Source organism: Vanessa tameamea, chromosome 25 (genome assembly GCF_037043105.1).
Source record: "Vanessa tameamea isolate UH-Manoa-2023 chromosome 25, ilVanTame1 primary haplotype, whole genome shotgun sequence".
Taxonomy (NCBI): Eukaryota; Metazoa; Arthropoda; class Insecta; order Lepidoptera; family Nymphalidae; genus Vanessa; species Vanessa tameamea.
The window spans coordinates 5,088,596-5,115,502 of NC_087333.1; the positions used below are offsets into that span (position 1 = coordinate 5,088,596).

At 32.5% G+C, this 26,907-nt stretch overlaps 1 protein-coding gene across 2 annotated transcripts in view; it reads left to right on the forward strand.

The window, feature by feature from the left end:
* The window catches only part of LOC113396631 (calbindin-32), a 176,641-nt gene extending 150,230 nt beyond the window's left edge, over positions 1-26,411 (forward strand). Inside the window, exons 4-13 of one of the 2 annotated variants that reach the window (XM_064218954.1) lie at positions 8,754-8,843; positions 9,719-9,805; positions 13,920-13,976; positions 14,974-15,057; positions 16,241-16,296; positions 20,587-20,632; positions 21,625-21,636; positions 22,658-22,714; positions 23,887-23,958; positions 24,953-26,411. In XM_064218954.1, the coding sequence (XP_064075024.1) occupies positions 8,754-8,843; positions 9,719-9,805; positions 13,920-13,976; positions 14,974-15,057; positions 16,241-16,296; positions 20,587-20,632; positions 21,625-21,636; positions 22,658-22,714; positions 23,887-23,958; positions 24,953-25,105 (714 nt within the window). In that variant the 3' untranslated portion in view covers positions 25,106-26,411. The remainder of the gene's footprint in view (positions 1-8,753; positions 8,844-9,718; positions 9,806-13,919; positions 13,977-14,973; positions 15,058-16,240; positions 16,297-20,586; positions 20,633-21,624; positions 21,637-22,657; positions 22,715-23,886; positions 23,959-24,952) is intronic. The other variant, XM_064218955.1, reaches the window with a different exon arrangement.
* Positions 26,412-26,907: the final 496 nt, after the last annotated feature.

The window sequence follows — 26,907 nt, forward strand, 5'->3', positions numbered from 1 at the left end:
ACATCTCAGTACCCAAAGTTGTTGGCGTATTTTAAACATCTCTCATATAAGGAATATTATAAATTACATACAGTGGCAATGTCTATTGGTACTGGTGACCATCAGGTGACCCATTTTTAAGTCCGCTTACCTCTGTATGTAAACATCATCAGCCCTCGATGACATCTTAGCTATTTTTAATTACATATTTTATCACTATCAAAATGTCATCATTGAAATGGAGAAATGATATCACTTATAAATGTACGATTGTTCAGAATGTCCAAACGAAATTCGAGTACGTCTTATCTCTAAACAATGCTATGAAAGTAATAGTTTTAAGTCCCACTCTTGGGCTTCGAGATCACCTCCCTTGGAGCTAATTCCAAAGGTGATCCAATGCGGGTTGGTCGATGCACATGTGGCATTAAAAAAACGAATGAAAATTTATTTTATGTTTCTGATTTTACTAAAGGTATTTTCAAAAATATATTTCGGCGAATATATTTTTGTACCTTTTCGAATTCAAAAATATATTCGGGAATATGCTTGTGTAAACGAACTCAGAAATAATGATGACATAGTTAACTACGTAGGTTTTTCTTATCTTGTCTTGTTTTAATTAATTCCAATATCTCAAAAATTCGTATCTCACACGACTTACTTCAGTGATAAATTTTAATACGTGTATCCAATACATTTATAAATATTATAATAATGTCGTATAACACATTCTCACATTTTACGCTAGGTGCGTACGTTACGTTTTGCAGTGAGTTTCGAGATTATTCTCACAGAATACCTCTACTGATGAAACAAACTTCTGTAGAAACGTTGGGCAAAATAGCATATGTTATGATCGGGTTTAGAAGTTAAATACATTGTTAAACATTGTTTAATTATTTTTATTAAAGAAAGATTTTGTGTTTACATTTTTACTTTGTTAATTTTCTTCTTTTTTTTATGTTATATGGGGGCAAACGAGCAGGAGGCTCACCTGATGGAAAGTGATTACCACAGCCCATGGACAATGCAGGGGGGTTGCAGGTGCGTTGCCGGCCTTTAAGAAATAAGTATGCTCTTTTCTTGAAGGTTCCCAAGTCGTATCGGTTCGGAAATACCGCCGGCGAAAGCTGGTTCAACAGAGTGATTGTGCGAGGCAGAAAATGTCTTAAGAATCGCGCTGTTGTGGATTTTCGGACATCTAGGTGGTGCGGGTGAAATTTAGAATTTTGACGAGATTTCCGAAAGTGAAATTCAGCTGCCGGGATTAGTCCAAACATTCCCCGTTGAAAATTCGGTAGAAGATGCTGAGTGATCCAACATCTCTACGCAGAGCCAAAGGATCGAGCAGATCAGAAAGAGCTTGATCGTCGATAATTCGAGCTGCTCTACGTTGGATACGGTCAAATCGAAGGAGCTGGTACTGGGGAGCACCCGCCCAAAGGTGAGAACAATACTCCATTTAAGGCCGAATTTGCGCCTTGGATAGTCTTAGGCGATGGGATGTGAAATACTGTCTTGCCTTGCTTAGCAAACCGAGCTTTTTTGATGCCAATTTGGCTTTGCCTGCCAATTGACCGCGGAACTGAACGAGGCTCGAAATATTAACGCCAAGTATTCCGATTCTAACTGTGGCGGCTAACGGAATGTTCTCAAATCGTGGAGATACGACGAATGGTGTTTTTTTGGCGGTTAAGGCGCAAACTTGCGTCTTTTCTGGGTTGAAATGGACTAGGTTTAGCCGGCCCCAGTTCGAGAATTTGTTTAACGAAGACTCGATTTCAGATACAAGTTTGTTCCGGTTTTCTTCAACGTTTTCCCGAGAAATATTAGCACGGGCGATGTATGAGGTGTGTACAGTACTGTCGTCTGCATAGCAGTGAATGTTACTGATTTGCAACAGGTCATTGATATGCAGAAGAAACAGAGTGGGTGATAGAACGCAGCCTTGTGGAACACCAGCATTGGCGAATTTTTGGTCATAGCATGGACCATCGACAACGACCTTGATGCTCCGAGCTGCCAAAAAGCTGGTAATCAAATTGCATAATTTCCCGGGAAGCCCATAGGAAGGAAGCTTCAAAAGAAGCGCTTTGTGCCACACGCGATCGAAGGCCTTCGCTATGTTCAGACTGGATGCTAATGCCTCCCCCTTGCTCTCAACTGCTTCCGCCCCTTTATAAGTAAGGTAAACTAGAAGATCACCGGCTGAGCGACCCCGACGGAAACCGTAATCTGTCGGTCACTAATCAGCTGGTACTCCTCTAGATAGCGCAGTAGCTGGCAGTTTACAATGGACTTCATTACCTTGGAGAACAAGAGCGTGATGGCTATAGGCCTATAATTGGACGGGTCTGAGCGGTTACCCTTTTTAGGAATCGGATGCACCAAAGCAGTCTTCCAGGAGATCGGGACGACGCCGAATGCATAGGATTGCCGGAAAAGACGCGTTAAGACCGGTGCCAACTCGGGAGCACATGTTCGTAGCACGATTGGAGGAATGCCATCGGGTCCACTCGACTTATGAATGTCCAAGGAAAGAAGTGCTTTACGAACTGCACTTTGCCGGAATTTAACCTCCGGCATCGTGGTATCACATCGCGGGATTGTTGGTCGTGACTTTCCTTGATCATCCAGAGTCGAATTCGACGCGAAGAGAGAGCCTAAAAGATCAGCTTTCTCCCTCGCGGTATGGGCCAACGACTCACCGTCCTTGTGCAGAGATGGAAAGGAAGGCTGACAGAAATTCCCTAAAACAGCCTTAGCGAGAGACCAGAACACACGTGTTCCTGAAGGGAGACGCACCAGTCTCTCGCCAATTATGCCAACATACTCCGTCTTCGCCTTAGCAATCTGGATTTTGAAGGACCTAGAGGCAGAGTTATATTCCTTTCTGAATGCGCTGGTCTTTACATCACGAGATGCCGATGCGTTAGCCCAGTCATGATAACGTTCCCATTTTCGGCGTGAGGCCGTTTTGCAGAAACGACCAAACCAGGGCTGGGACTTGCCACCGATGGGCACCGCAGAATATGGAATGAACAGTTCCATACCCTGAAGCACCACATCGGCAACCGAGTCAGCAATAACGCTCGGATCATCCGGCGAGAAACAAACCTGCCCCCATGGGTAGTATGCAAAGAAGGACCGCATCCCATCCCAATCTGCTGACTTGTAGTGCCACACGCGGCGGCAGCCCACGAAACGAGGTCGTGAGTACCGCGCAACCGGCGCTGTACTCTTTTATTGCCGAATAAATATAATTGTTGATTCCGTATACTTTTAATATTGTACATATCAACGATAAACGTACAATAAAATATTTTATATAGTATTATAATAATCTAATTAAATATTTTTGTAAATAGTCGGTATTTATATATTATAAATAATATATGAATTTTGCAATAGAATTGTTAGATACAGAAAAAAGGAGGCCATCTCCCCATTAGCCTTAATTATGATTCGCTAATTGAAAATTGAAGATTGAAAACGACTAAACCCATTGGTAGAACTAAAGGGAAAAATAAAGATTTTTTTTTTATGGCATTGATTGGCGGACGAGCATATGAGCCACCTGATGGTAAGTGGTCACCACAGCTCATAGACAAAGGTGCTGTAAGAAATATTAACCATTCCTTACCTATGCCCCACCAACCTTGGGAACTAAGATGTTATGTTCCTTGTGCCTGTGATTACACTGGCTCACTCACCCTTCTAACCGGAACACAACAATACTGAGTACTGCTGTTTGGCGGTAGAATGTCTGATGAGTGGGTGGTACCTACCTAGACGGGCTTGCACAAAGCCCTACCACCAAGTAAATTACAATTGTCATCACAAGTAATCTTCATATAAATTACCTCTTAATTTAATAATCAATATATTTACTGAGAACTGATCCGTTTGTCATAAAAATTACAAAAATTGTCGTGTAAAATTCAGCTTACAATCATGTTTATGGCAAAGGTCTTTGTCAATTATTTCTAATAGACCTTTGCATATCTCTAATAGGTTACTGTAACAACGAACTCATATTCCATTTTCGATTGATAAAATCAAAATTATGACAGTTATTCTCAAATTGTTCTAATTACAAAAAATTATCATATAATTAATTATCATTTTAATTCAGTTCAATTTTTTTTGGCATTATGCTGCGATTATTTGCTACGAAAAAATTGTAAAATTAAAAAAAAACACTCAAATTGGGTGGTATGAATATATTATGACTTTTGTCACGTAGAACGTCAGTTCACAAAGCTTTTTGTTTATATGAATAATATCTAAAACAGTTATATATTTACAATTCGTAACCGATGTTGATTTAGTATGCAAATTGTTTTTATAACTATCTGTTACCTGACGTAAAACCGGGTTTCTGAAAGGTTTTATTGTATATATGTAGTATATATAAATCCGTACTAATACAAAACATTGAAATATCTTTATTTATTCTGGTAACACTATTAATAATTAATACACCATTAATCTACAATGTTTAGATTCTATAGCGAAAACGGTATCCTCTGAACTTCACCGCCATCTTGAAAAAGAGTAAATTTATTTGATTTTTTTTGGCGATAACTCGATTCTCCGTCACGGTACGAAAATAGCTATTACGTACTTATTGTTGCCTTTTTTTACGTTTTCCGATAATTTAGGTCATATGAAATTTTCACCTAACATTGTTGAAAGAGAAAGTAAAAAAATAAGAAATAAAAAGTGATTTTAATATTTTCTTCCGTACGATACATATAAAAAAAAATGTTGAGTATGAAACCTGCAGACCATAATATATAATATAATAATTATACAAAGAAACAAAAAAAAAACGGTTGAGTTTCTTTCGGTGACAAAAAAAATTGATTTTCTTTCACCAGTTTTTTCGGCCCGGTGATTATTTTTAATTTGACAATCATTAAGTAAATTCTTAGTCTATTTACATATCTATATAGACTGTTGCACTAGAAAAGAACTAAAACAAACGAGTCAGCTTTGTTCTCTTGGTGTGCGTGACAGCTACGCATGACACGCGTCAAACTACTTTACTGGTGTGCGTGCACTTAGTAATCAACTGTTGGCGATACTGGATTATCGATATCATTTCTGATGCATGATACTTTAATTTTATGTCACAACCTTAGATCGATTTATTCGTTTCACCTTATTCTAATTACATAAGTGATTTTATTATTATTCCTTTAACTGTTTGTATATACACCATTTTTAAAACTAATCATTATTGTCAGTTCGTTGTGTGATACCCGAATTGACAGATAAAATCGGCTGCATCATACTAACATAATATTTATTTGTTATTTTTAATCTGTGAAAGTCACGCGAGTTATATTTTTTTAAAATATTGTTCATATTGTGCTATGAAGTAATATAAACTAACTTAATATAGCGTTGAACACGTTTTTATGTTGGTTTAGGTTTTCGATTTTCGAATTTTTTTAATTAAATTAAATTTATATTAAATATTTTATGTAAGTCCAACTTTTGAGCATATGCCTTTACATAGAATAAGTATTTTTTTTATGCTGGCAACTTGTTCTTGTCTGTCTTTTTGATTAATGGCGTTTCCGCGTTACACCGCAACGATAACGAAAGTAGAGAGACAAATATTAATGTTGCCTCAAATGTTAGGTTTTTTCTCCCTCTTCAATATTTTATACGTTAATCTCCCACCATGTTGCTTGTAAACCTTAAAAAGGTCTTCAAAAAAATCCGCAACGGTATATGTCTATCTCTTATGGATAACCCTCAAAAACCATTTCTAATCTTTACTTTTTACGAGAAATAATGGCTTATTTTCGAAGCGATTTTAAGCAATACAGCATTAATCCTTATCCAATGCCTTAAATACATTATGCATTTCATATAGATCAATATGTCCCTTTGAAGCATGAAATTTAAATGAATATTTTCGAGAGATATTACAGATTTAAAACGCAGGGACGATTTGCATTGTCCAATGACAAAAAAGCTGTGAACGTTGTAAGAAATTCTGTAATATATTTAATCAGCATTACACCCGTGCGAAGCTGGGGCGGGTCGCTAGTGATTTATATGCGAATAAATTATATAGAATATTGGCCTGTCGTTCTTATCTCTACTAATATAATAAATGAGAACGTAACTCTATCTATCTGTATATCGCTCTTTCACGGCTCAACAGAATTTGGTATGAAGCAAGATCGGACCCTAAGGAAAGATATATGTAACATTTATACCTGTTAAGTATGACGTCCAACATCTAAAAGGCGTGCGAAACCGCGACCAACAACTAGTTCTAATATATATTGTACAGTTTTCCCTAAAATCTATGCCAAATGGAATATAGTAAAATAAATAAAAACAACAATTTCAAGTTTAACAGGAAACAATATACTTCAGACCGAGCCAAAATACATACGGTAATACAGAATCGGTTTTGTCAACATATGACCGACCACTGTTGGCCCAACGCCAACATTGGCCATTTACAATTTACATTTATGGATTTAAACATTACGTAACTTTGTAACCAAAACCGTTTTGTCTAAAAGTTCTTAAAGCAAATCGTTGTTGTTACTTTTAAAGTTATGCTTATTTTGCCGCGTTAAGAAACAATAGTGTTTTTTATGAGGTGTATGGTGACGTAATAACTACATGTTGAAGCTGCTCGCTAAACTGCCAATTAGTGTTTCATATCGATAGTCCACTATCGATAGGCTATCAATAGTTACGGTGTTAGCGATAGTATCGATAGTCTATCGATAGTATTGTCACGTGGCAATACTATCGATAGTATCGATACCTCCCCATCTGCAAAAACCATTACTTTTAACCTTAACTATCGATAGTATTAATTTTATCGCTGCTACCAATAGTATTGCTCACGGAGAGCTATCGATAGTATTGATCAAAACGATACTATCGACAGTAGGTACTATCGATATCCTGAATAGTTTTCGAGGTCAACTATCGACTGTCAAACTATCGATAGTTCTGCAACACTGCTAAGAAAGTTAGCAACAGATAACTTCAAACCTTATCTTAAATTACCACGTATTTTATTACAAATTTCAATAATTCATGTTGAAATTTGTAAGGACATAATAACATGAAAATCCTCTGAATGAAGCAAAAATAAACAGTACATTTTTATAATTATCCTAAAATTTATGTTAAAATTTATCAAAACCTCGGAACATACATCATCCCATTTCAAACGAAGGCTAATTGTAGCATTTTTAAAGAGAAATCGTGCAATGAGAATTATTTTTAATTGACTCACAGATTATAACAAAAAAAAGTAGCTTTTAATTTCCAAAAAGAAATATATTTATGTAAATGATTCTTAAAAAACGATTAAGTGTAACCTCTTTGGAATTATTTCACAGATTTATGATCTACGATAGAAACATGAACAATTCCCGTTCGAAATTTAAAATCTATACTTTACGGAAATAACTGTAGCTCTTCTTCAAGGCGAGTCGGCCATTGTTGTCAGATAGTCGGGTGAATAGAACGCAATTTTAAACTTCGTTGGTGCTGTCATCACAGTTTGAAAACAAACTTCGAAATTTGAATTTTATGAATACCCGATTCGTTCGCACACTATACAGGATACAACGTTTTAAAAAAAAACTAAGTTACGATTAATAATTTCTACCAGCGTACCTTCTATACACATGTTTTTTATTTCCTTTGTGCGTCGATCACGTGAAATCTCGTGTGAGACTCGACACAGAATCGTCTGTAACTTATTATGGGCTATTCATTGTTTGATATCCAGTGATCCTTTGCCCTTATTTATTTTATGACCAGCGAAGCGGGTGGGTTACACCGTATTATACGAGTCGCATGTGAACCAATTTAAACAAAAGACCGCTACGCGATCAAGCCAAGTCGAGCGATTTCGAGTGAACTGAGAAAATATGATTTGAAAAAAAAAACTGAGGGCTAATAACAATTTAGTAAACGTAGTCAAATAAATTATTTATAAATAATGCGTATTACTCAATACAATATTATATTCATGATAAAAAGCGTGGACTTAGTGTTTGTGACTGATTTCCAGACAGGATATAAATCTATTTAATTAAATAGATTACATCTATATATAAAAAAATATTTCTGTCTATCTGTCATTAAAATAGTGGAAGAGATCAACTATTGAGATTTTATCAATTTTTCTAGGTAGAATCTACATTTCGAACTGGTGGTAGCTTTAATAAAAAATTTGATTTGACTTTGAAACATCTTAAATAATTGACGTGTAATGTCAATCAGTCACAATATAAGAATGCTCTGTAACCTAACAATGCCATTGTCTATGGTTTGAGCAGAACAACGACTCTACTACGACTATACCTTAACTTTGATTAATAATAAAAATACCAAACAGTTCTCGATTTCTGTTTGGTTAACTATCTATTTGGAAAATCTATTTCAGATCAATTTTAAGTTGAAATCTCTTACAAATCTGTTTTTTATGTGCCTTGCTGTTCTATCATAATTATTTCAATTTGCCTGTATTTTATCGCCCGACAGCATCACAATCTGTTATTACTGTATTTACAGAGACAAACATACTACACAGACTTCAAATGTGTCTGCCCAAAATTTTCGTTGAATTCAAATATTAAAAACAATTTAATACAGGCAAAGATGGTAGTACAATGGAAAGATTATGTGAGGAAAACAGAAATCCTCCAGACCTTCGCCCAGTAGTGGGATATTTATGTACCATATTTATTAATCAGAAATGTTGTCCAAAGGCGGTGTCAGACTCGATGCTGGTGGAACTGAAGGCCTGTTTCATGGAAGCTTACGACGACAACCAGGACGGAAAAATTGATATACGAGAAGTAAGTTCATTCCACAAGCCATTTTACATTATATATATATGTCGTCGATTACGAATAATTAGTAATTCAGTTTATTGTATCTGCGAGGTGTGAACATCGTGACGTAATGAGTCACGTGATCGGAATCGTTTGTAGGGACAACTGTCACATTTAGAGTCGGAAGTATATATATAAGTCTATAGAGTGCGATACAGTTGGGGCCTTCCAAACGGGACCGTTGGTTCACGCAACTCTGATAATTATAATATACCTAATTTATAATTTGTGATTGCTGATTATCTACATAAAATACAAGAATTGTCATACTGTATCGTTGTGGTTAATTGCCTGAGACCTACGTCATGAACCCTTTACCAGAAGCCCCTACCGATGACGGTCGTGCCGCTATTATATACATATATATAATAGCCGATATAGATCCGAGGTATATTTTACTGAACTGGTGGAAGATTTTTGAGAGTCAATAAGTAACTATTGGTAAAGTTTTCACATTAAATACAGATTTTGACTTCTGATCTAGCACGTTCAGCTCAACCAGAAGTTGTAGCTACAAATCAAGTAATCCTTTTTGTATTTAGTTTAATGAAAAATGTTTCTGTAAAATAAATTATTTTCAAATGCTGAAGGCTGGTGCTGTGAAAATTATGCCCATAATTATATGAAAATTTGTTCAGAAAAATCACAGTTTTTTATTTCGGTTCCAATAATAATAGAAGAAAAAGATTTTATTCACTCTATCTAGTGCTTTTAGATAAGAATCTGTAGTATATTAAACCAGGGAAGTCAAAAACTGTTATTTAATATCCAAAGCACACACAAAAGATGTCATCCCTTTATTAAATATGATTGCTCCATAGAAGTATTATTTTCCACAGTTAGCCCAACTGCTGCCAATGGAAGAGAACTTCCTCCTGCTCTTCAGGTTCGACAATCCCTTGGAATCCAGTGTGGAGTTCATGAAAGTGAGTTGGCAGTTTAATTTTAGTATCATTATAAGGATTCGTAAATGGTTTAATTTTGTGCCAAATGGACGAAAACTGCTCGTATTTTAATGAGTATAAAAATCTTCATCCTCTTATAATGCTGAGATTCTTTCGCCGATTCTTTTCAGGTCAACGTATTTCCTTTTCCGAACAAGTGGTAGTTTTTAATTTATCAATCAATAAGTAAGTACTTGTATATTGAATAGAGAAATTTGACTTGAATGAGTCAAGGTGGCTCAGTGGTTAGAACACATAAATTTTATGTGCTAAATTTGTATTTATTAGTACACATCTCGTGTGTCACGGCATTTGCTTTATTTGTATTTAAAGTAGCAGCTTTTGCTGTACAGCACATACATAAATGCTTCAAAGATACAATATATCAATTATTTACGAAGTTACCCTTAAGTTATACAGACGTGATCGTTCTACCAAACAATTGTAAATATTTAATTTTAAAGAATATATGTTGTTCAAAACTATATTAATTATGCAAAATAAACGATGAATTATAAAAAAATATAATACGATACTTAAAATATGATGGGTGGTTTCGTCCGCGTTGTGGTGAAATCACGCTAACTTGATACATGTCTAGAGACCGTGCCTTGCGTGTCCTGCTCCAGTCGGACTGAGGACTATGTTTTCGACTGAAAACCCCGATAACTTTTTATCGGTCCAACCTAGGGCTTGAATATAGAACCTTAAGATGAGGCAGATAAGAGCGTTTATACTGGTCTAGTTGTTTTTACGAGATTTTTCATAGGAACTATAGGCCAAATAATAATATCAATTACTTAAAAACAATACTGTACAAAAGTTTAGTCTCTTATTAATAGAATATATTGAAAAAACCCTAAATAAACATTACTGATATTTGACAAAATATTTGTTAAAAATGCATGTTTTCAAAAAACCTGTTTTAAAAATCGCCGTTTTGTGTTGTGTTCTGTAAAAAATACATAATCGAGCAGTTTACCTTTTTTAGAATGTTTTGACAAAAAAGAATGTATTGTTAGATTATTTGTGAGAAAAAAAGGGTTGAAAACCATGCTAAATGCACAATATTAAGCTTCAAACTTCATGTTATTTCTACGAAACGACATCGTTAACCGAATAAATGCTTATGCAATTATACAGTTTAAGTATTTGATTACTGAAAATATTTATTTTTTTGGTTTAAATTAAGATTTATTATTATTAAAATATTATATTTATATAATATGTATATTTATCAAAATCAACATTGAAACGCAATGCCCATAGGAATATAAGTAATTCTATAATTAATTTAAGGCATTTCTAGATTTCCTTAACAAAAACTCATTATTTAGTTGCCATTTATAATCAGACTACGAGTGTTCTTAAAGGTTAGGGTAATTTTTTTATAGAATTTGCGTATCTTGCCTAAATGATGTATTACAAGTTTTGACGGTAAAATTTAAAAATAAAATTACCCAAACCGTAAACACCTTAAAATTGACGGTTATATAAGTGATAATCGATTTTAATATTTTACTCAAATTATTATTTTATTACATATTTAGTGTGTGTATATCCAATATATCATAATTATTTCAGTAATTAATTATGATTCGTATATCATTTTATTTTCTGTACAATTGAAAATAAAACCCGTAGTAAATATATACGGAATAAATAATTTAATAGTATCACGATGATTTACATAGATTGGCTTTACTATAGTAGTTGTGATTATACACGTATACGCAGATACACGCACACAAGCTTAAAAATGACAGAAATTGACAAGCGATAATTGGAATAAGCGCTCTCAAAGCAGTTTTGATTAAAAATATTTTGATTAAACCATATATATTCTCATCATATATCATCTCAATTCACAATACAGTATTACGTTGAATTTACTACCTGCCATAAAAAAATTGTACGTCCACATTGACATATTTAAGAGCTATAAAACCTACAGAACCCTGAAACGGCTGAACACGACACGCATGTGATGTACTCCAATACATATAAAACTTTATGATATTTTAATATTAAATTCTGTAGTAGATCATTTCTTATTTAATTTATACGTAATTAAAAAAAGTCCTGTTCTTATGAACTAAAAGGTAATTAGTCATGTCAATTAGTAAACTTAGTTTGTAAAGTGTACAAACACAGTACACTTTAAACCAAGTTACCTAAACCCAACCCATCGTGTCTGAAGTACGATACTATTCATCGGTGCAGTCAACATTTATTTTTCGATAATTATTTATTTACTATCCATAACGAAAGGACACCTTTCGTTAGGTCTATTTTTTGATGTAATTGATGATCTATTAAATAAATAAATATAAGCTATACTAATATTGTCCAGACGTAAATTTTGCTTCTTTATATATAGGCAGTAATATCCGAAAGTAACAATTTAATTTTTAATAATAATCACGGCTAAAAAGTTACATTATTCCGGAATATTATACATTTCAAATTATATTTATATAATATCATTTTCATTATTAATAAATTACGCCCGTACGAAGCCGGGGCGGATCGCTAGTTAAATATAATATATAGTACGCTGGTGACGTTCTCGTTACCATAGACACGATTTTCCGCTAGAATATCAGTTTCAGCCAACTCTTTACATAGAAGCGCCATGAAATAGATATTCTACCACCAAACAGAAATATTACATATTGGGTACCGGTTTTGACGGTTAGTGAGACAGTGTAACACAAGAGGCAAAACATCTTTGTTCCCAAGTTTGATGGCCCTTTGTCGAGGTAATGATGAATATAAACAAAAATGCCCTCAAAATTGAACTTGAAATATAACTATAACGGCGCCATAAGATAAGATATCTTATTTTCTAAAACGTATAAGCTTAAGAAGATTTCTTTCAAGCACCACACGACTCGTCGTTAATTTTATCTAAAAGATAATTTTATACTAGCGAAAAGCATTCGTGTAGAAAAATCGACATTGTTATTTTACAGCGGGCAAGAGACTAACGCTGTACGTCTAACTTTACTATACTTCCCTCGGATGTTATAACTAAATTGATATTTTAAACTTAACGATAGAGTTTGCAAAAATGAAATTTCTTTAGGATATATTTTTTTCTCTCCTATAAACTGAGCGCCGCACTGCAGTGACATTCTGTAAGAGATGACTTCGGATCTCACTTGTGAAATGTTGAAAACATTTTGATGCTTGTTTTCTTCGATAGTAGTCGATGTCGAATATCACTTTTCTGGATGATTGCGATTTTTCTACTGTTTGTTTCGAGTTTGGTTACACAATAGCTCTACAGCTCTACAAACTGCCGGGTTATTGCTTTTAGATCGCAATGCCTTGTTTAAAGTTTCTAACGTGCATTTAAATTGTAAAGTTTGAACATATATGCAAACTCGGAATAGTACACGGAATAAAAAATATGCTATAAAGACTGATATTTCCAACGTGACAGATTTTTATTTCGGACATTCAATAGTTTCGCTTACGGTTACGGAGCTCCATAACATCTCTGATATTCACCCGAAGTTCAAACCCACCTACTAGAATGGCTTAGTTGAGTAAGGTTTAAAATCTTCTACTTAAAGAAGAATTTTATTATAATAATTTATACTCTAAATATTTATTAATATTGAAAATATTGAAATGAGAACAATCAAGAGGAAATTCGGAGTTTGGCAAATAATACAAAGAGCTGTTGATCCGTCAACCTAACGAACTCGTTCGCCAATTCAACATGGACCAATATGTGAGACGACTTAAACATCATCATATCCTAGAGCTAGAAGACCGGCAGTAGCTCTGAGCAACAGATGAGTGCTTCGAATGGGAACAGAACAGCTCAGAGCTGTTTGGGGTGATTGAAAATACAAGCTTTTTTTTTTAAATTGAAATTATACATAACACGAACGAAAAGTATATAAAGCTTACGATACACACATTAATCTTATCTGTATTGTTCACATCGTCAGCTAAATAGTTATTCAAACTTTCGTTAAAATCAAACAATGTTTTTTTATCATACTTGCTAAAAAATATGAAGCCATTAAATATTACAACGTATAGCAACAGGTTCCTATTGATGAAATCGATATTGTTTCAGATCTGGAGGGAATACGATACTGATGGCAGCGGATACATTGAAGCTGATGAGCTTAAGGTATTGTATTACATACAACTTTTTTTAAACGTTTATGCAAAGACTTAAATTGAATCTTTTTAATCTGTAGTAAACTGAAACGTTAATTTATTGTAAGAGATGTAAATAATTTAACTTTTTTAAAAGTGTATAGGCAAAGATTTGTAATGAATATGATTTGTTTAACTGTAGTCGTAGAGTAGAATGTTAATTGAAACAAAATTCAATGAAACGTAATACATTTTTTTTTAAAAGTTTAGCAAAGATTTAAAATTGTTTTTATCGGCAGTCATTAATTGTTTACGGAAACGTTAATTTAGCGATTGAAACAATATCAAAAGAGATATATACTTTATTATTTGTATAGATATTATAATATATTATGATATTTATTTTTATTCGTAGACTTTTTGATTAGACATTTTGAGTTTCCTTTTAGTATTTTATGTTGATATTTAATGGCTCCCTTACATTATTATTGATTTTATATATGTGCCCAATAAAATAACATAACCTCATACTATGTTTAATAATTTTATCTTAATAGGTTCTACACATCCGTGAACTTCAACGATGCTTATGCTAAGTAGATATGAAATGTTTGTGCATCAAAAAACGCCATCATCACCAGGCCTTTCCAATATCCCATTTACGGGCGGGAATTTTTACTTTGACCAAAGGATTTGGCAGACTTTTACCACGAGCCTCACAAAAACATTGCTTGGGCTGGCGTGTTACCATCGCCTTACGAGTTATTTTAAAACATCCATTGGATTAAAATGTATATAAATTCAAAGAGAACGTAAATCCGTTGGTCTTGCGCCTGAACTCTTTCCGGTCGTGTTGGATTTGCCGTCCGGATTATGAGAGTGTCGGAATAGAGAGTGTACTTGCACACACATTTTGCACTATAATATCTCCTGCGTAAGTGGCTGATCTCTATTGAAATTGGCCAACAATCATAAAAAAAAACATAGAAGATTTTAAATTCAACCGTTAATTTGATAAATATTTCCAGAACTTTCTCCGAGATTTGCTGAAGGAAGCGAAGAAAATTAACGACGTATCTGAAGACAAACTCATCGAGTATACCGACACAATGGTGAAGGAAACGTTTATTTATAAACACTAAGACAATTTAAGTTTTAAACAAGCTTAACAATTAAAAATTATAAATAGCCGCTACAAATCATGACCGCGTGGAATAGAGGCAAAGATGCTAACGGCATATCTCCGTTGAATTGCAATTCGTATTCTCTTAACGCGATTAGTGATCCCTCCCCCCAGTGATTAGTGGTCATTTACTAGTATAGTACCGTATTGGTATAGGTAGCAATATTATCTGTTTAAGAATATTTCTCTTTCACTGTTACTACAAGGTCTAGAAATGCCTCGAGATAGAGAATGTTCAAAATTTTGCAACAAATGTAATTTCATTGAATCTATACTAATACGTACATGTATTATAAATGCGAAAGTAACTGTGTCTGTTGCGTTTTGACTGAAAACAAATTGATGAAATTTGTTAAGAGCAAGGTTTAACTCCTACATACGTTACTTTTGTTATTAACTAACTTGACGATCAAACACCAAAACGAGAGCGTATCCGCAGGCGACAACGATCATAATTATATTTTTAATTGAAAATGATCTGATTTCAATATTTTCGAAGAGTATTTTAATTCAATCATAATGATTAATAAACGACGCGGCTGACAGTTCCCGAACGCGTACGCGACGTCAGTTTCGTAACAGACAGCCATTTTGTGTGATTTAATATTAAAGGCATATTAACATTATGCCAACGTCACAAACACTTGTGACGCGTTTTGTAGTCGAGGAATTATATTAATTTTAATTAACTGGTGTTCTCCCAGAGGTCGAAATTCAATCATAATTATCTATACTAATATTATGAACGCGGAACCTGTCCATCTTTTTGTTACTCTAACATGGCCAAACCACTTTACCTGAAATTTTGGACATATATACTTTTTTATACCTAAAACCTGACCATTCGAGAGTTATTGATAAATAATTAAATCGGTTAACAGCGGACACAAAAATTAACTGAACTGTCGACGTCATTGCCTATTTTTATTTAGACTTAACTTATATTTAGAATACTATTTTCATTTAATTGAGTGAATAAATATTTAATTCTTAGCATTACTTAAATATCAAGACTCAAGGTCATTTTTCATATATTAATTTAAATAAAATAGTAATTATAAATAAAAGGCTTTTTAAATAATAAAAGTAACTAAAGCAGTTTATGTTCGCAGCTCCAAGTATTTGATTCAAATAAAGATGGCCGCCTTCAACTGTCGGAAATGGCGAAGTAAGTACTTTTAAATCCTAGAATTCGTTTTAAACTAACACATATATTTTTACATTACATTTTACATTACATTATATATTATATATAAAAATATATGTGTTACAAACAAAAAATACCTTTCTCACCACTTATTTTCCTGCCAAACAATGCACAAGCACTACTTAGTATAGTTATGGTCCGGTTTTAAGGCTGAGTGAACCAGTGTTATTACAGGCACAGGATAGCTTCTTCGTTACCAAGGTTTGTAGTGTATTGACGATTGCCTTAAATCGGCTACCTGATAGTAAATGGTCATTACCATTAACTCATCATATAATTCCTTAGCGATTAATATTTCTTACACCAATAATAGTAATAATCACCACTTACCATCAGATGTCTGTTTGATCTACATTACATTTTAAATAAGATAACCAGACACGTTCATCAGCCTCGCTAGGAGACGTGAGTACACAACAATGCAAGCACAATACTTATGTAGAATTTAAATAGGACTATCAAAGCTGAGATTGAGTTGAACACACACACACACACACACACACACACACACACACACACACACACGCACACACACACACAGACGCACACACACACACGCACGCACACACACGCACACACACACACGCGCGCACACACACACACACACACACACACACACACACACACACACACACACACGCACACGCAGCCCATATGACCAATTTTAGAATCACTTTTGAGTAATTGCCTCGGTTAACTATAAATTACACTATAAAGTAATTATTATTACAAAGCCCTCCGCCATAAATCCTACATAGCCTTATAGCGAGCTGTCAGAAATCTATAATAATATTATAATAGCGAAAGTAACTCTGCCTGCCTGTCTGTCTGTATGTATGTCTGTTGCTCTCCTTCGTCTCTCGCTTCTAACCGAATTTGAGGACATTTTATTAAGCTTGAACTTCAAGGGCATTGACTATGCCTAATCTGACGACCAAACCCTAAAACGCGAGGGTAGCCGCGGGTTTATAATTTTTTATTGGAAACCAAAACCAAATAATGTACATGAATGTATCAAAACTTATGAGTAATATTACAAATTGTACGTACTCATTCTATGAGTACACGCGAACTGGACCGAGCCTGTGTCTCAGACGCTAGTCCGTTCCGACGTCATACAATTATACGAAATATAAACCCTTAGATTTACACAATTCATTCGATTTGCCAAAACCTTCGCTATATTTTACACTTGAAACAGTTCTTGATTAATTTGTCTTACTTCCAAAGTTCTGATAACAACTTAGCCGAAATTAAAACAACATTAATTCGTAAATTCATAATGAATAAAAAAAGCAAGTTTGGAGCGTATGCCCACGCAGCTCCATTGCGGAATACACATGTGGCAGAATTTTGTTGTAATTAGACACGTCATTCAGGTTTCCTCCCGATGTTTTCACCGTCAAGGCACGTGAAAATTAAATGGTGCTTGCCTGTAAACTATATAAGATCTCGATCAGTTGTCAATTCAAATCAAAGTTAAATTGTTTACTTATATTACCTCCTCCTGCCATTGAAATAGACTAACTAGGTTAGCTAGGTAGGCTATAAATTGTGTAAAGGATGGGTATTATCAGTACAAATGATAATAGCAGTGACTTGAGGTACGAAGAGTGTAAGACTCAAGACATACGTTTAGCGGTTTAAGGTCTCTTGTATTAAATCCTTGAGTATTGAGCACGTTCAATTTATTATAAAAGTAATATGTGTTAAATATTATCTTTTAATTTATATTAGCGTTTCGCCCCGGCTTCACAGCAGTCTTTTCCAGCATTTAAATTACAAAGTTAGGTTAGTTAAATACAATTATATATGTATATAACATATCCTTCCTGGAAGTCAACAATGATTGAGCAAGTGAAACTGCGAAACCAAAGTCGTTTATAGTAATATTGTATTCAAAAATTCATCATCTGTTACAAATTTAATGTATATTTGTTGAATATAGGTACGAATATTGTGAGACTCGAGACAAATCTTTTTAAGGGCTCTTATATCAAACCCTTGAGTAAGCACTTACATCGAACTGAAAAGAAATAATTTACAAAGGGATTCCAAAACACGTCTCCTCATTTAATACTATTGTATGAATATTTGAAAGTGAAAATATCTATTTAAAACCAGATAATTTGGAAGACAAAAATTACTATTAAGCCATCGACATACTTTTTCGAACCGTAAATATTAGCAACAAAGCGAGACCGTGTTTAATATTCGGAAAGCCGGTAAAACACCGAATTTTCCGATTTAATCCCGACGGAGACGAGATCAGATTATGTAATTTGCTTGTTTTATCCTTTTACGGTATCAAAGTTTTAGTCGCCATATTTAATACAATCAAGGCCGATTCGGAACTTGTCTATGAATAAGTAGTATTAATCTAGATTAAAAATACTTACAAAGTAATATGGCATAAATATTAAATAACTATAGCAAATATTTTAACTGTTATATAAAGATATTTGCTTAAGCACGTCTGGATAATATGATCCACTCGTCAATTATAAATTTAGAACGAAAGAAAAGTATATTAATAGTATATTGCAGAAGAAATAAGTGCAAAAAAAACGTAATGACAAAAGGAAATAATAATAATAATAGAAATCAGAATTAAAATGTTACCGCTAAACATTTGATATTTACAATTTGTTTTTTTCTTGTATCACATTATTAGGATATATTGACGATGATCCCTGATCTGAGTAACATAATCATAATAATAATCAGCCTGTAAATTTCCCACTGCTGGGCTAAGGCCTCCTCTCCCGTTGAGGAGAAGGTATGGAGCATATTCCACCACGCTGCTCCAATGCGGGTTGGTGGAATACACATGTGGCAGAATTTCGTTGAAATTAGACACATGCAGGTTTCCTCAAGATGTTTTCCTTCACCGCCGAGCACGAGATGAATTATAAACAAATTAAGCACATGTAAATTCAGTGGTGCCTGCCTGGGTTTGAACGCGAAATCATCGGTTAAGATACACGCGTTCTTTTTATGTTATGTTTATGTTAGAGGTGGCAAACGAGCAGGAGGCTCACCTGATGGAAAGTGACTACCACCGCCCATGGACATCTGCAACACCGGGGGGCTTGCAGGTGCGTTGCCGGCCTTGTTCTAACCACTGGGCCAACTCGGCTCGATGATCTGAGTTAGAAGGTCTAAATTCATACATATTTGAAAAAATCTTGTTACTTTAAATCGTCTAATAGCACCTTTTTTATTTACCACAAAAATCCCGATATCAAGACTTTATTCCCATTCAAAAACGTACATCTGCCAGCCGATGGCCAATTTTTGAATCGGCATTTTTGTTATAATAAAACAATGAATATTTGTGAGAAAGGTAATCTATTTTGTCTCACTCCAAAGTACTGTTATTATTTACATACTACAGTATTTCAAGGGATCGCTTTAGACTCAAAACTTCAGTGAAATCCTCATATATAGTCCCTGACAGGGACTTAGCTCCGCAGCATACGCGGTTAGAAAAGTTTACAGGTTGTTACTGTACTGTTCTTAAATCTTCTCCGAAACACGTTGCATCTTCTGATATTACATTTATGTATTGAGGCATTACAAAAACACGTCACCTCATATATATAAAAAGCTATATAAAAATCTAGTTTCAATATTTTATCTATTATTACACGGTTACATACATACCTAAATATTGTGTGACGTGTCTTAGATTCTAAACGAAATAAATTCAATATGCCACTCGTAAAACATTAGAAACTGACTTAGGTGATACGCTATATTTTATTTGTTTGTCGTAAATTCTATAATAATTATTATAGTTAATGTCGCATAATACTTTCTGAAATTAGACCATTGTGTTCAGCGTTAAATTTCGAGTTTGTTCTTACAGAAGAGCTCCATGAACAAAGATGGCGGCCTATTAAGTTTTTTATGTAAAAAAATTAAAATATATATATTATATTACAAAAAAAAAACAATTACATAACTTGGCAACCTATGCCATAAAAGTTGCTTCCTTTTGTATACGCAGACAGATATTTGGAGATACAGCTTAAAAATGATAAATATTTTTTGGTTATCTCCCGACTGACAAAATTAATATTTGATTAACATAAACGTCATTGAATTAGTCAAACTTAAAGAAATACTTATTAATAGAACATTAATATAAATATTTATATATTGAAAATTAAAAAATATTAATTATATATTTTATTGATGTGAAAATATCTAAACAGTTGTAATGGAAATTGAACCAATATTTCTCAGGTTGTTACCGGTAAAGGAAAACTTCCTGTGCCGACAGGTGTTCAAGGTGAGTGACAGTTCATTTCCCGCCAAGACTGCGACATTTTCACGTCCGCCATTTTGTCATAACGATAGTTCGCATTTCATTCAATTACTTATTTAATTAAGTCAGTTAAAAAACGACTAATTACTGTTTTGGAAAAAATATAACATTTTAATTAAATAGGTAATTGAAATATACATTTCCATTTTTTAACATTAAAACATATTAGGAAATCGATATTTTTTATGTTTCATTATTGGCAATTGACGTGTATAATTTATTTTTTATTTCTATGTAATATTTTAGTAAGAGAGGATTTATTTGTTTTATTAAAAAAAATGTTTTGATCGTTGCATAATTTTATTGTTTAATAACTTTATACACCGATAAAAACAGTTGTTACGTAAAAAGTTACACAGTCCATAATGCAGTATAAAAGATATGAATATATGTTTTTATTTGGTATCATTTGTTTTCATTCATTTATATGTCACTAGTCAACTTCTTTTAATTTGCACAACCACCATAAATAATTCATAAACAATTTATAAAAAAATAAATAAATAAACAGATTTTTTATTATTTATTTAGATTTAATATCTTTTCATAACTTCTTTACATTCATTTATTTGCTTGTTGTTTTGACATTAGTCACACACACAAACACATTCCGATTCACATATCTCACAAATTATAGTGAGAAAAATGTTCACTTTTTGTAGGTGTATTATTTGAAACAAGCACTATTACAAGCAATATAGTACATAGTTAAAAATGGGCATTTAAAACAGTATAAAAAATATTTTGAAAATTTATAATATTTAATAAAACAATTTTTATACTTAGTAGAATTATTTTGACATAAGCCCAAATAAAGTGTAATTTAGATTATTGAAAACTATTTTCAAAAATAATTCTAAATTAATAGATTTATTAAATGACAAATAGCATGTTACCTTTGATTTGCCTGACTCTATCTATCTTAACACTGCTGCTTGTCTGCACTGCACTCTTAGGAGGGCATAGAGGTGAGTCCTCATTAGTCTAACAACGATGCCAAAAATATTATGAAACAAAAACTTAAGGATGAAATTATACAGCCAACACATTACAAACTTTTTTTAAATATTTTCATCGCCATTATAATTACAGCTAATATATACAGCTAATTAAACTTAATAGCTAGTCATTTTAAAATATATCTTTGAACTATTGTCGTTAGGTATGAATTAGCTTAATTCTTAGTCAAAGAAAATAATATATTAAAAAAAAAAACCCTTTATAATAAAAATACTTGTTTTAATGTTAATTTATAAAACATTATACTACTATAATGACCTACAGATAAAACAAATTGTTTAATAGGTAATCGGCATCGTTGCTAGGTGAACACTGTAAATATTTTAATATAAAAGATTACTTTTTAGTTAAATATTTAAAAGCTTGTTTTATTTAAGTTATATATTTTTTTTAAATTTTCAAATAACTATATATTAAAAAAGATATTTAAAAAAAGTAATAATATAAGGTCTAAAGTTATATATACTTAGTTGGTTTTTTTTTAATATATTTTCTTTTTAATCTGCAATAATTACTTTATTTATATGTCTAATTTTACTAATTATATTAATTTTACTATATTTTTTACAATGTGTACAACTAGCTGTACGTTTTTTTTTTAATAAATATATAATTATATTGTGTTATTTTAAAATAACTATCAATTTTTTTTAAAATATCTATTTTAGTTAATAGAGAATAATACGACTGCTATCGGCTATTTTTAAATGTGTAGCTAAATAAAAAAAAAAAATTTGTCGTCAAAATAGATTCCATTATTCTAGTTATTAAAAATTATAATCATATTGAATTATAAACCCTATTAAATTGCTGATAAATTGACTTAACATAACATGTCATAATTATGGATATCCTCGAAGGCGAATAAATACCGTCAATGATTAAATTTTCCTACTAATTACAGCTATACATTTAAAAATAGATATAAACACTTTAAAAAAAAAAGAATCTAATATTTTAATTTAACAGGGCGCAACAAAATTAACAAAGGACGATATCGAACGTGTTTTCTCTCTTTACGATAGGGTAAGTTTTTATCAGTAAATATTTTATAGCATTTTTTTAAATGTAAAATTATAGTTAATAAAGGGTGGATTTTCTCTTACTGTATTAATTCACAAATTTCAACGTTAAATAAAAATGTTGTGATGTTTTGTGTGCAGACTTGATCTTTTAGAATATGTTTAGACAATGATCTAAAAAAGTTACGAAAATCGACCTAGCCGTTACAATAACGAAACTTGCATAAAAATCTTGCAGTTTTTTTTCTATAGCGTATAAATTAAATATAATAATATTATTATAAATTATCTGTGTTCATTTTTCTTATCTACAGGAATAGTCCTGTTTTCATAATTTTACAGTACACCAATTTTTTATTCATAATTTTTTGTTCATTTATTTTTTTCACAAATCGCCTCTTTTATTTAGTGCATAGGGAATTAGTGTATATTATATAGTATACTAGCTGTGCCCGCGACTACGTGCGCGTTGTTTGAATTTAAGTTATTTGGATATTGTAGCGTGATTTTATTTTTATTCTATATATAATTCTAAAATAAAAGTAGCCTAAGTTACTCCTTATTACATCCGCTATCTGCCAGTGAAAGTCCCGTCGAAATCGGTTCAGCCGTTCCAGAGATTAGCCGGAACAAACAGACAGACAGACAGACAAAAATTTTAAAAATGTTATTTTGTTATATGTACCGTGTATACATACATTTAGTAAAATTTTAATATTACAGACAGACACTCCAATTTTATTATATGTAGTATTCTGTGTCCGCTTATTTTTAGACTATTATTATTTGATAGAAAATTAAAATAAATCGCCATTTTTTTAATAATCATAAATTAATTACATTTATCTACTATAGATATTTCTCAACAGAGCTGAAATTAAAAGGTAATATCCGCTGATAAGAGAGCAATTGCATATTTCTAAAGATAGAACTGGCTTTCTCAGATCAATGGAAAAACAACATATCACAAATTAACTTAATCACTTAAATATAATTAATTTTTGCTATATTTTATATATGTTACTATATTATCTTTAGAAATTAACTTCAAGTTCCCGAATTATAGAACCATTTTAGTTAAAAGCACGACCTACTCGAAAGCTTATAATACGGCACCAGAATTATGTTCGGCGTCTGTTAAAACATTATTAACAAAAATATTGCTTACATTTTCAGGACAATAACGGCTCTATCGAAAATGAGGAGCTGCGTGGATTTCTAAAGGATCTTTTAGAACTTGTTAAAAAAGTAAGTTACATTGTATATAGCAGCTGTTTGTAAATTTCTCGAAATGAAATGATCTTCGGTGAGATATTCTTCAGACAAATTACATTGGGATCGGTGATAACACTGATGCCTAAAAGGGTCTAAAGGTTTCCTTTTATAACCGTAATCGATATATGTATACAATCACGATTCAAAAAATCACTTCTTTAGTTTTGGAAGACACTTATTAAACTGGGTAGTAATTGCATTAAAACCAAAGTTCCAAAAATGCAAATATTATATTTTTACAGTCGACACCTTATATATATTGTGAACCATCGATCTCGCGATTCAGACACCAGCCCCTTCATAATTTTTTTCAGTACAAACATGTAATATATTTAATTAGCTTGTAATCTTATATATAAAAATAATCAGCGTTTTTCAAATATTATTCTTGATCTCTCCCTATCCGGAGCCCTTGGACGATTTGTGACGGACGAACTATTGATTTTGTAAAGCTTATTTGACCTATTAAATAGGAAACGTAAATCTTTAATGGAGTTCAAAATTTGGGTAGCACTGAGCGTATGTACGAGTATGTGTTTTGTTCTAATACCCAATTAGTGTTGAACTCAACGGTGAAAGTAAAAATCGCAACGTATTCTTTAGATAATATTCTACGTGTTTTTTCTTTATTAAACACAGTATATAATATACATACCAGAAAATTATACAAGATATGAACTTAGTATAAATGTGCTTATACCTTAAAGAGATTCATTCCAGCAGGAAAGAACAATAATATAGACTAATTAAAAATGAACAGTTTAAATCTGTTAATACGTATACTCAGTTAAATACAGAACTAGATGCATCAGTAAGATGAAGTAATGCTCTTTCAACTTCTATGAAAATACGGCGTTAACTAGGAATTATTTGGCCCAAAAGTGGAACATCTTGTTTAATTCTTGTTAATGTTTGTTAAATTCAATGCTTAATGCAAAATATCTATTTATATGCTTTTGTTTTACAGGATTACGACGCACAGGACCTTCTCGAGTTCGAAGAAACAATTCTCCAAGGAGTAGAGTACAGTAGCGAAGGGAAAATCAGTAGAAAACAACTGACGATGATCCTTCTAGCTCTGGCTAAGCACAATCAAGAAGAAGAAGTCTCGACTCCATAAGAAAAGCCAAAAGAAAACACCACTCCGTCCCAGTAGTTCAATGAAATAAAATCTGTAACAGACGAGCTGAAATTCGTTCCTTGAAAGATTTCCTAGTAAAATTTCAATACAAATTTCCCTTCTATATTAAATGTTACGTGGGCTGATCAAGAATTAAACCCAAGTAATAGTTCAAATAACGACAAAATATACAATGACGCACTGTTCTGGATGAATAGTACTGAATATTGCAATTCTTTGTACTCATGAAGTAAATACATAGGAAATGTCTTGTACTCTACATGTTCTTAAATACCTACAAAATTTCGTCCTATCATTGAAGTGAACCTTTGAGGTGATGGTTACCTCAGGATGCCACATTTGTGAATATTTGCTATTTAATACCGCACGTGATATTTCTGTCGTCATATTTCTGTCTCACTATACGTTGGAAACTGTTACAGTGGAATTGACAGCTGGTGGCCAATCAACTAGAAAAATTTCGCTTTCGAATATCGCAATCGAATCGAAAACGTAATCACTGCCCTTGATTTTTCCATTGTACTAACATAACGAACGAATCGTTCCGAAGTCTACCGATTTAAAAATACTCAAAGAGAATCGGAAACTTATCTTGGCTGTTACAAATTAGTACGATTGGTCCCACGGTCAGGGAAAATATCTCATGGCTCTCCACGATACACAAACAGTCCACAATAAGCCCGCGTATCATTTACCTTGAACTGATATAATGCGCAAATGATTTGTGCAAATTATTAGCTCGTCCATTACAGTTTAATGCATATGTTGCCATAATTAGATGAGATACTATCGTCGAAATGACATAGAAGGGTTTGAGCGATGGAAAATAAGTAAGTGCCAATGTCGGACAAATACATCTATGATTTGTTTTTGACAGTAAATAATATTCCTGAAACCTCAATTATTATATGCGTAAATATGTATGCGTAAAAGTATTCTCTATAAATCAGATTTATTTCAAAAGAAAGAAAGAAGACCACGCGAAGAACTCAACCAGCATATTCTTTGATGAAGATACAAATAAACAATATTAAGCAATTTCGATTTTATATTGTGGCAAAATTAAAAGGCATAGTTTTTCTGACAAGTACATTTTTGGGACTTTCTTGTTTTGCCCTTTGCTTTCTGTCTCTGAAATAATAAACAGATAAGCTACACATACATCGCTCAATCCATTCTACGTTTATGATCGTTGTAGTAGAAATACTGGTTTCGTGAGACAGTTGCACAGATTAAATATAATTTTAATTTGTACAATTGACTGGCGATTTTTTTTAAAAATAAATATCGTATATTTTGTATCATCGTAATTGCATATGTAGATTTTTTGTTTAGTTTCAAATGGATGTCATATACGTATGTATTTATTTTATATAGAAAGTTGTTTCATGTGTAGATTTTTCGTGTCTATAATAACTATGAATATTGCATATTAGTTTATTAACTATAGCGGCCTGTTTATTTAGTTTTGTAATAAAAAATATATAAATATGTTTATTATTAAGGGAAGGTTATTACAAATGTCATCATTGTGACGCCAAAACGTATGCCAAATATATAAAAAGAACATAGATACTATTTTCATAATATTCTTATTTCAAAAAAATACATTTTCCATATATACTTATTTAACAAAATACTTCAATGCTCGTAAAAAAATAAATTTAAGAAAAACGCCATATGCACAAATGTTTGTTTCAGAGGATAATAAATTTATTTCGTTGGGCTTTGATAAATTCACATTATAATTGATGAATTTGAAGTTATAAAAATATGGGGGT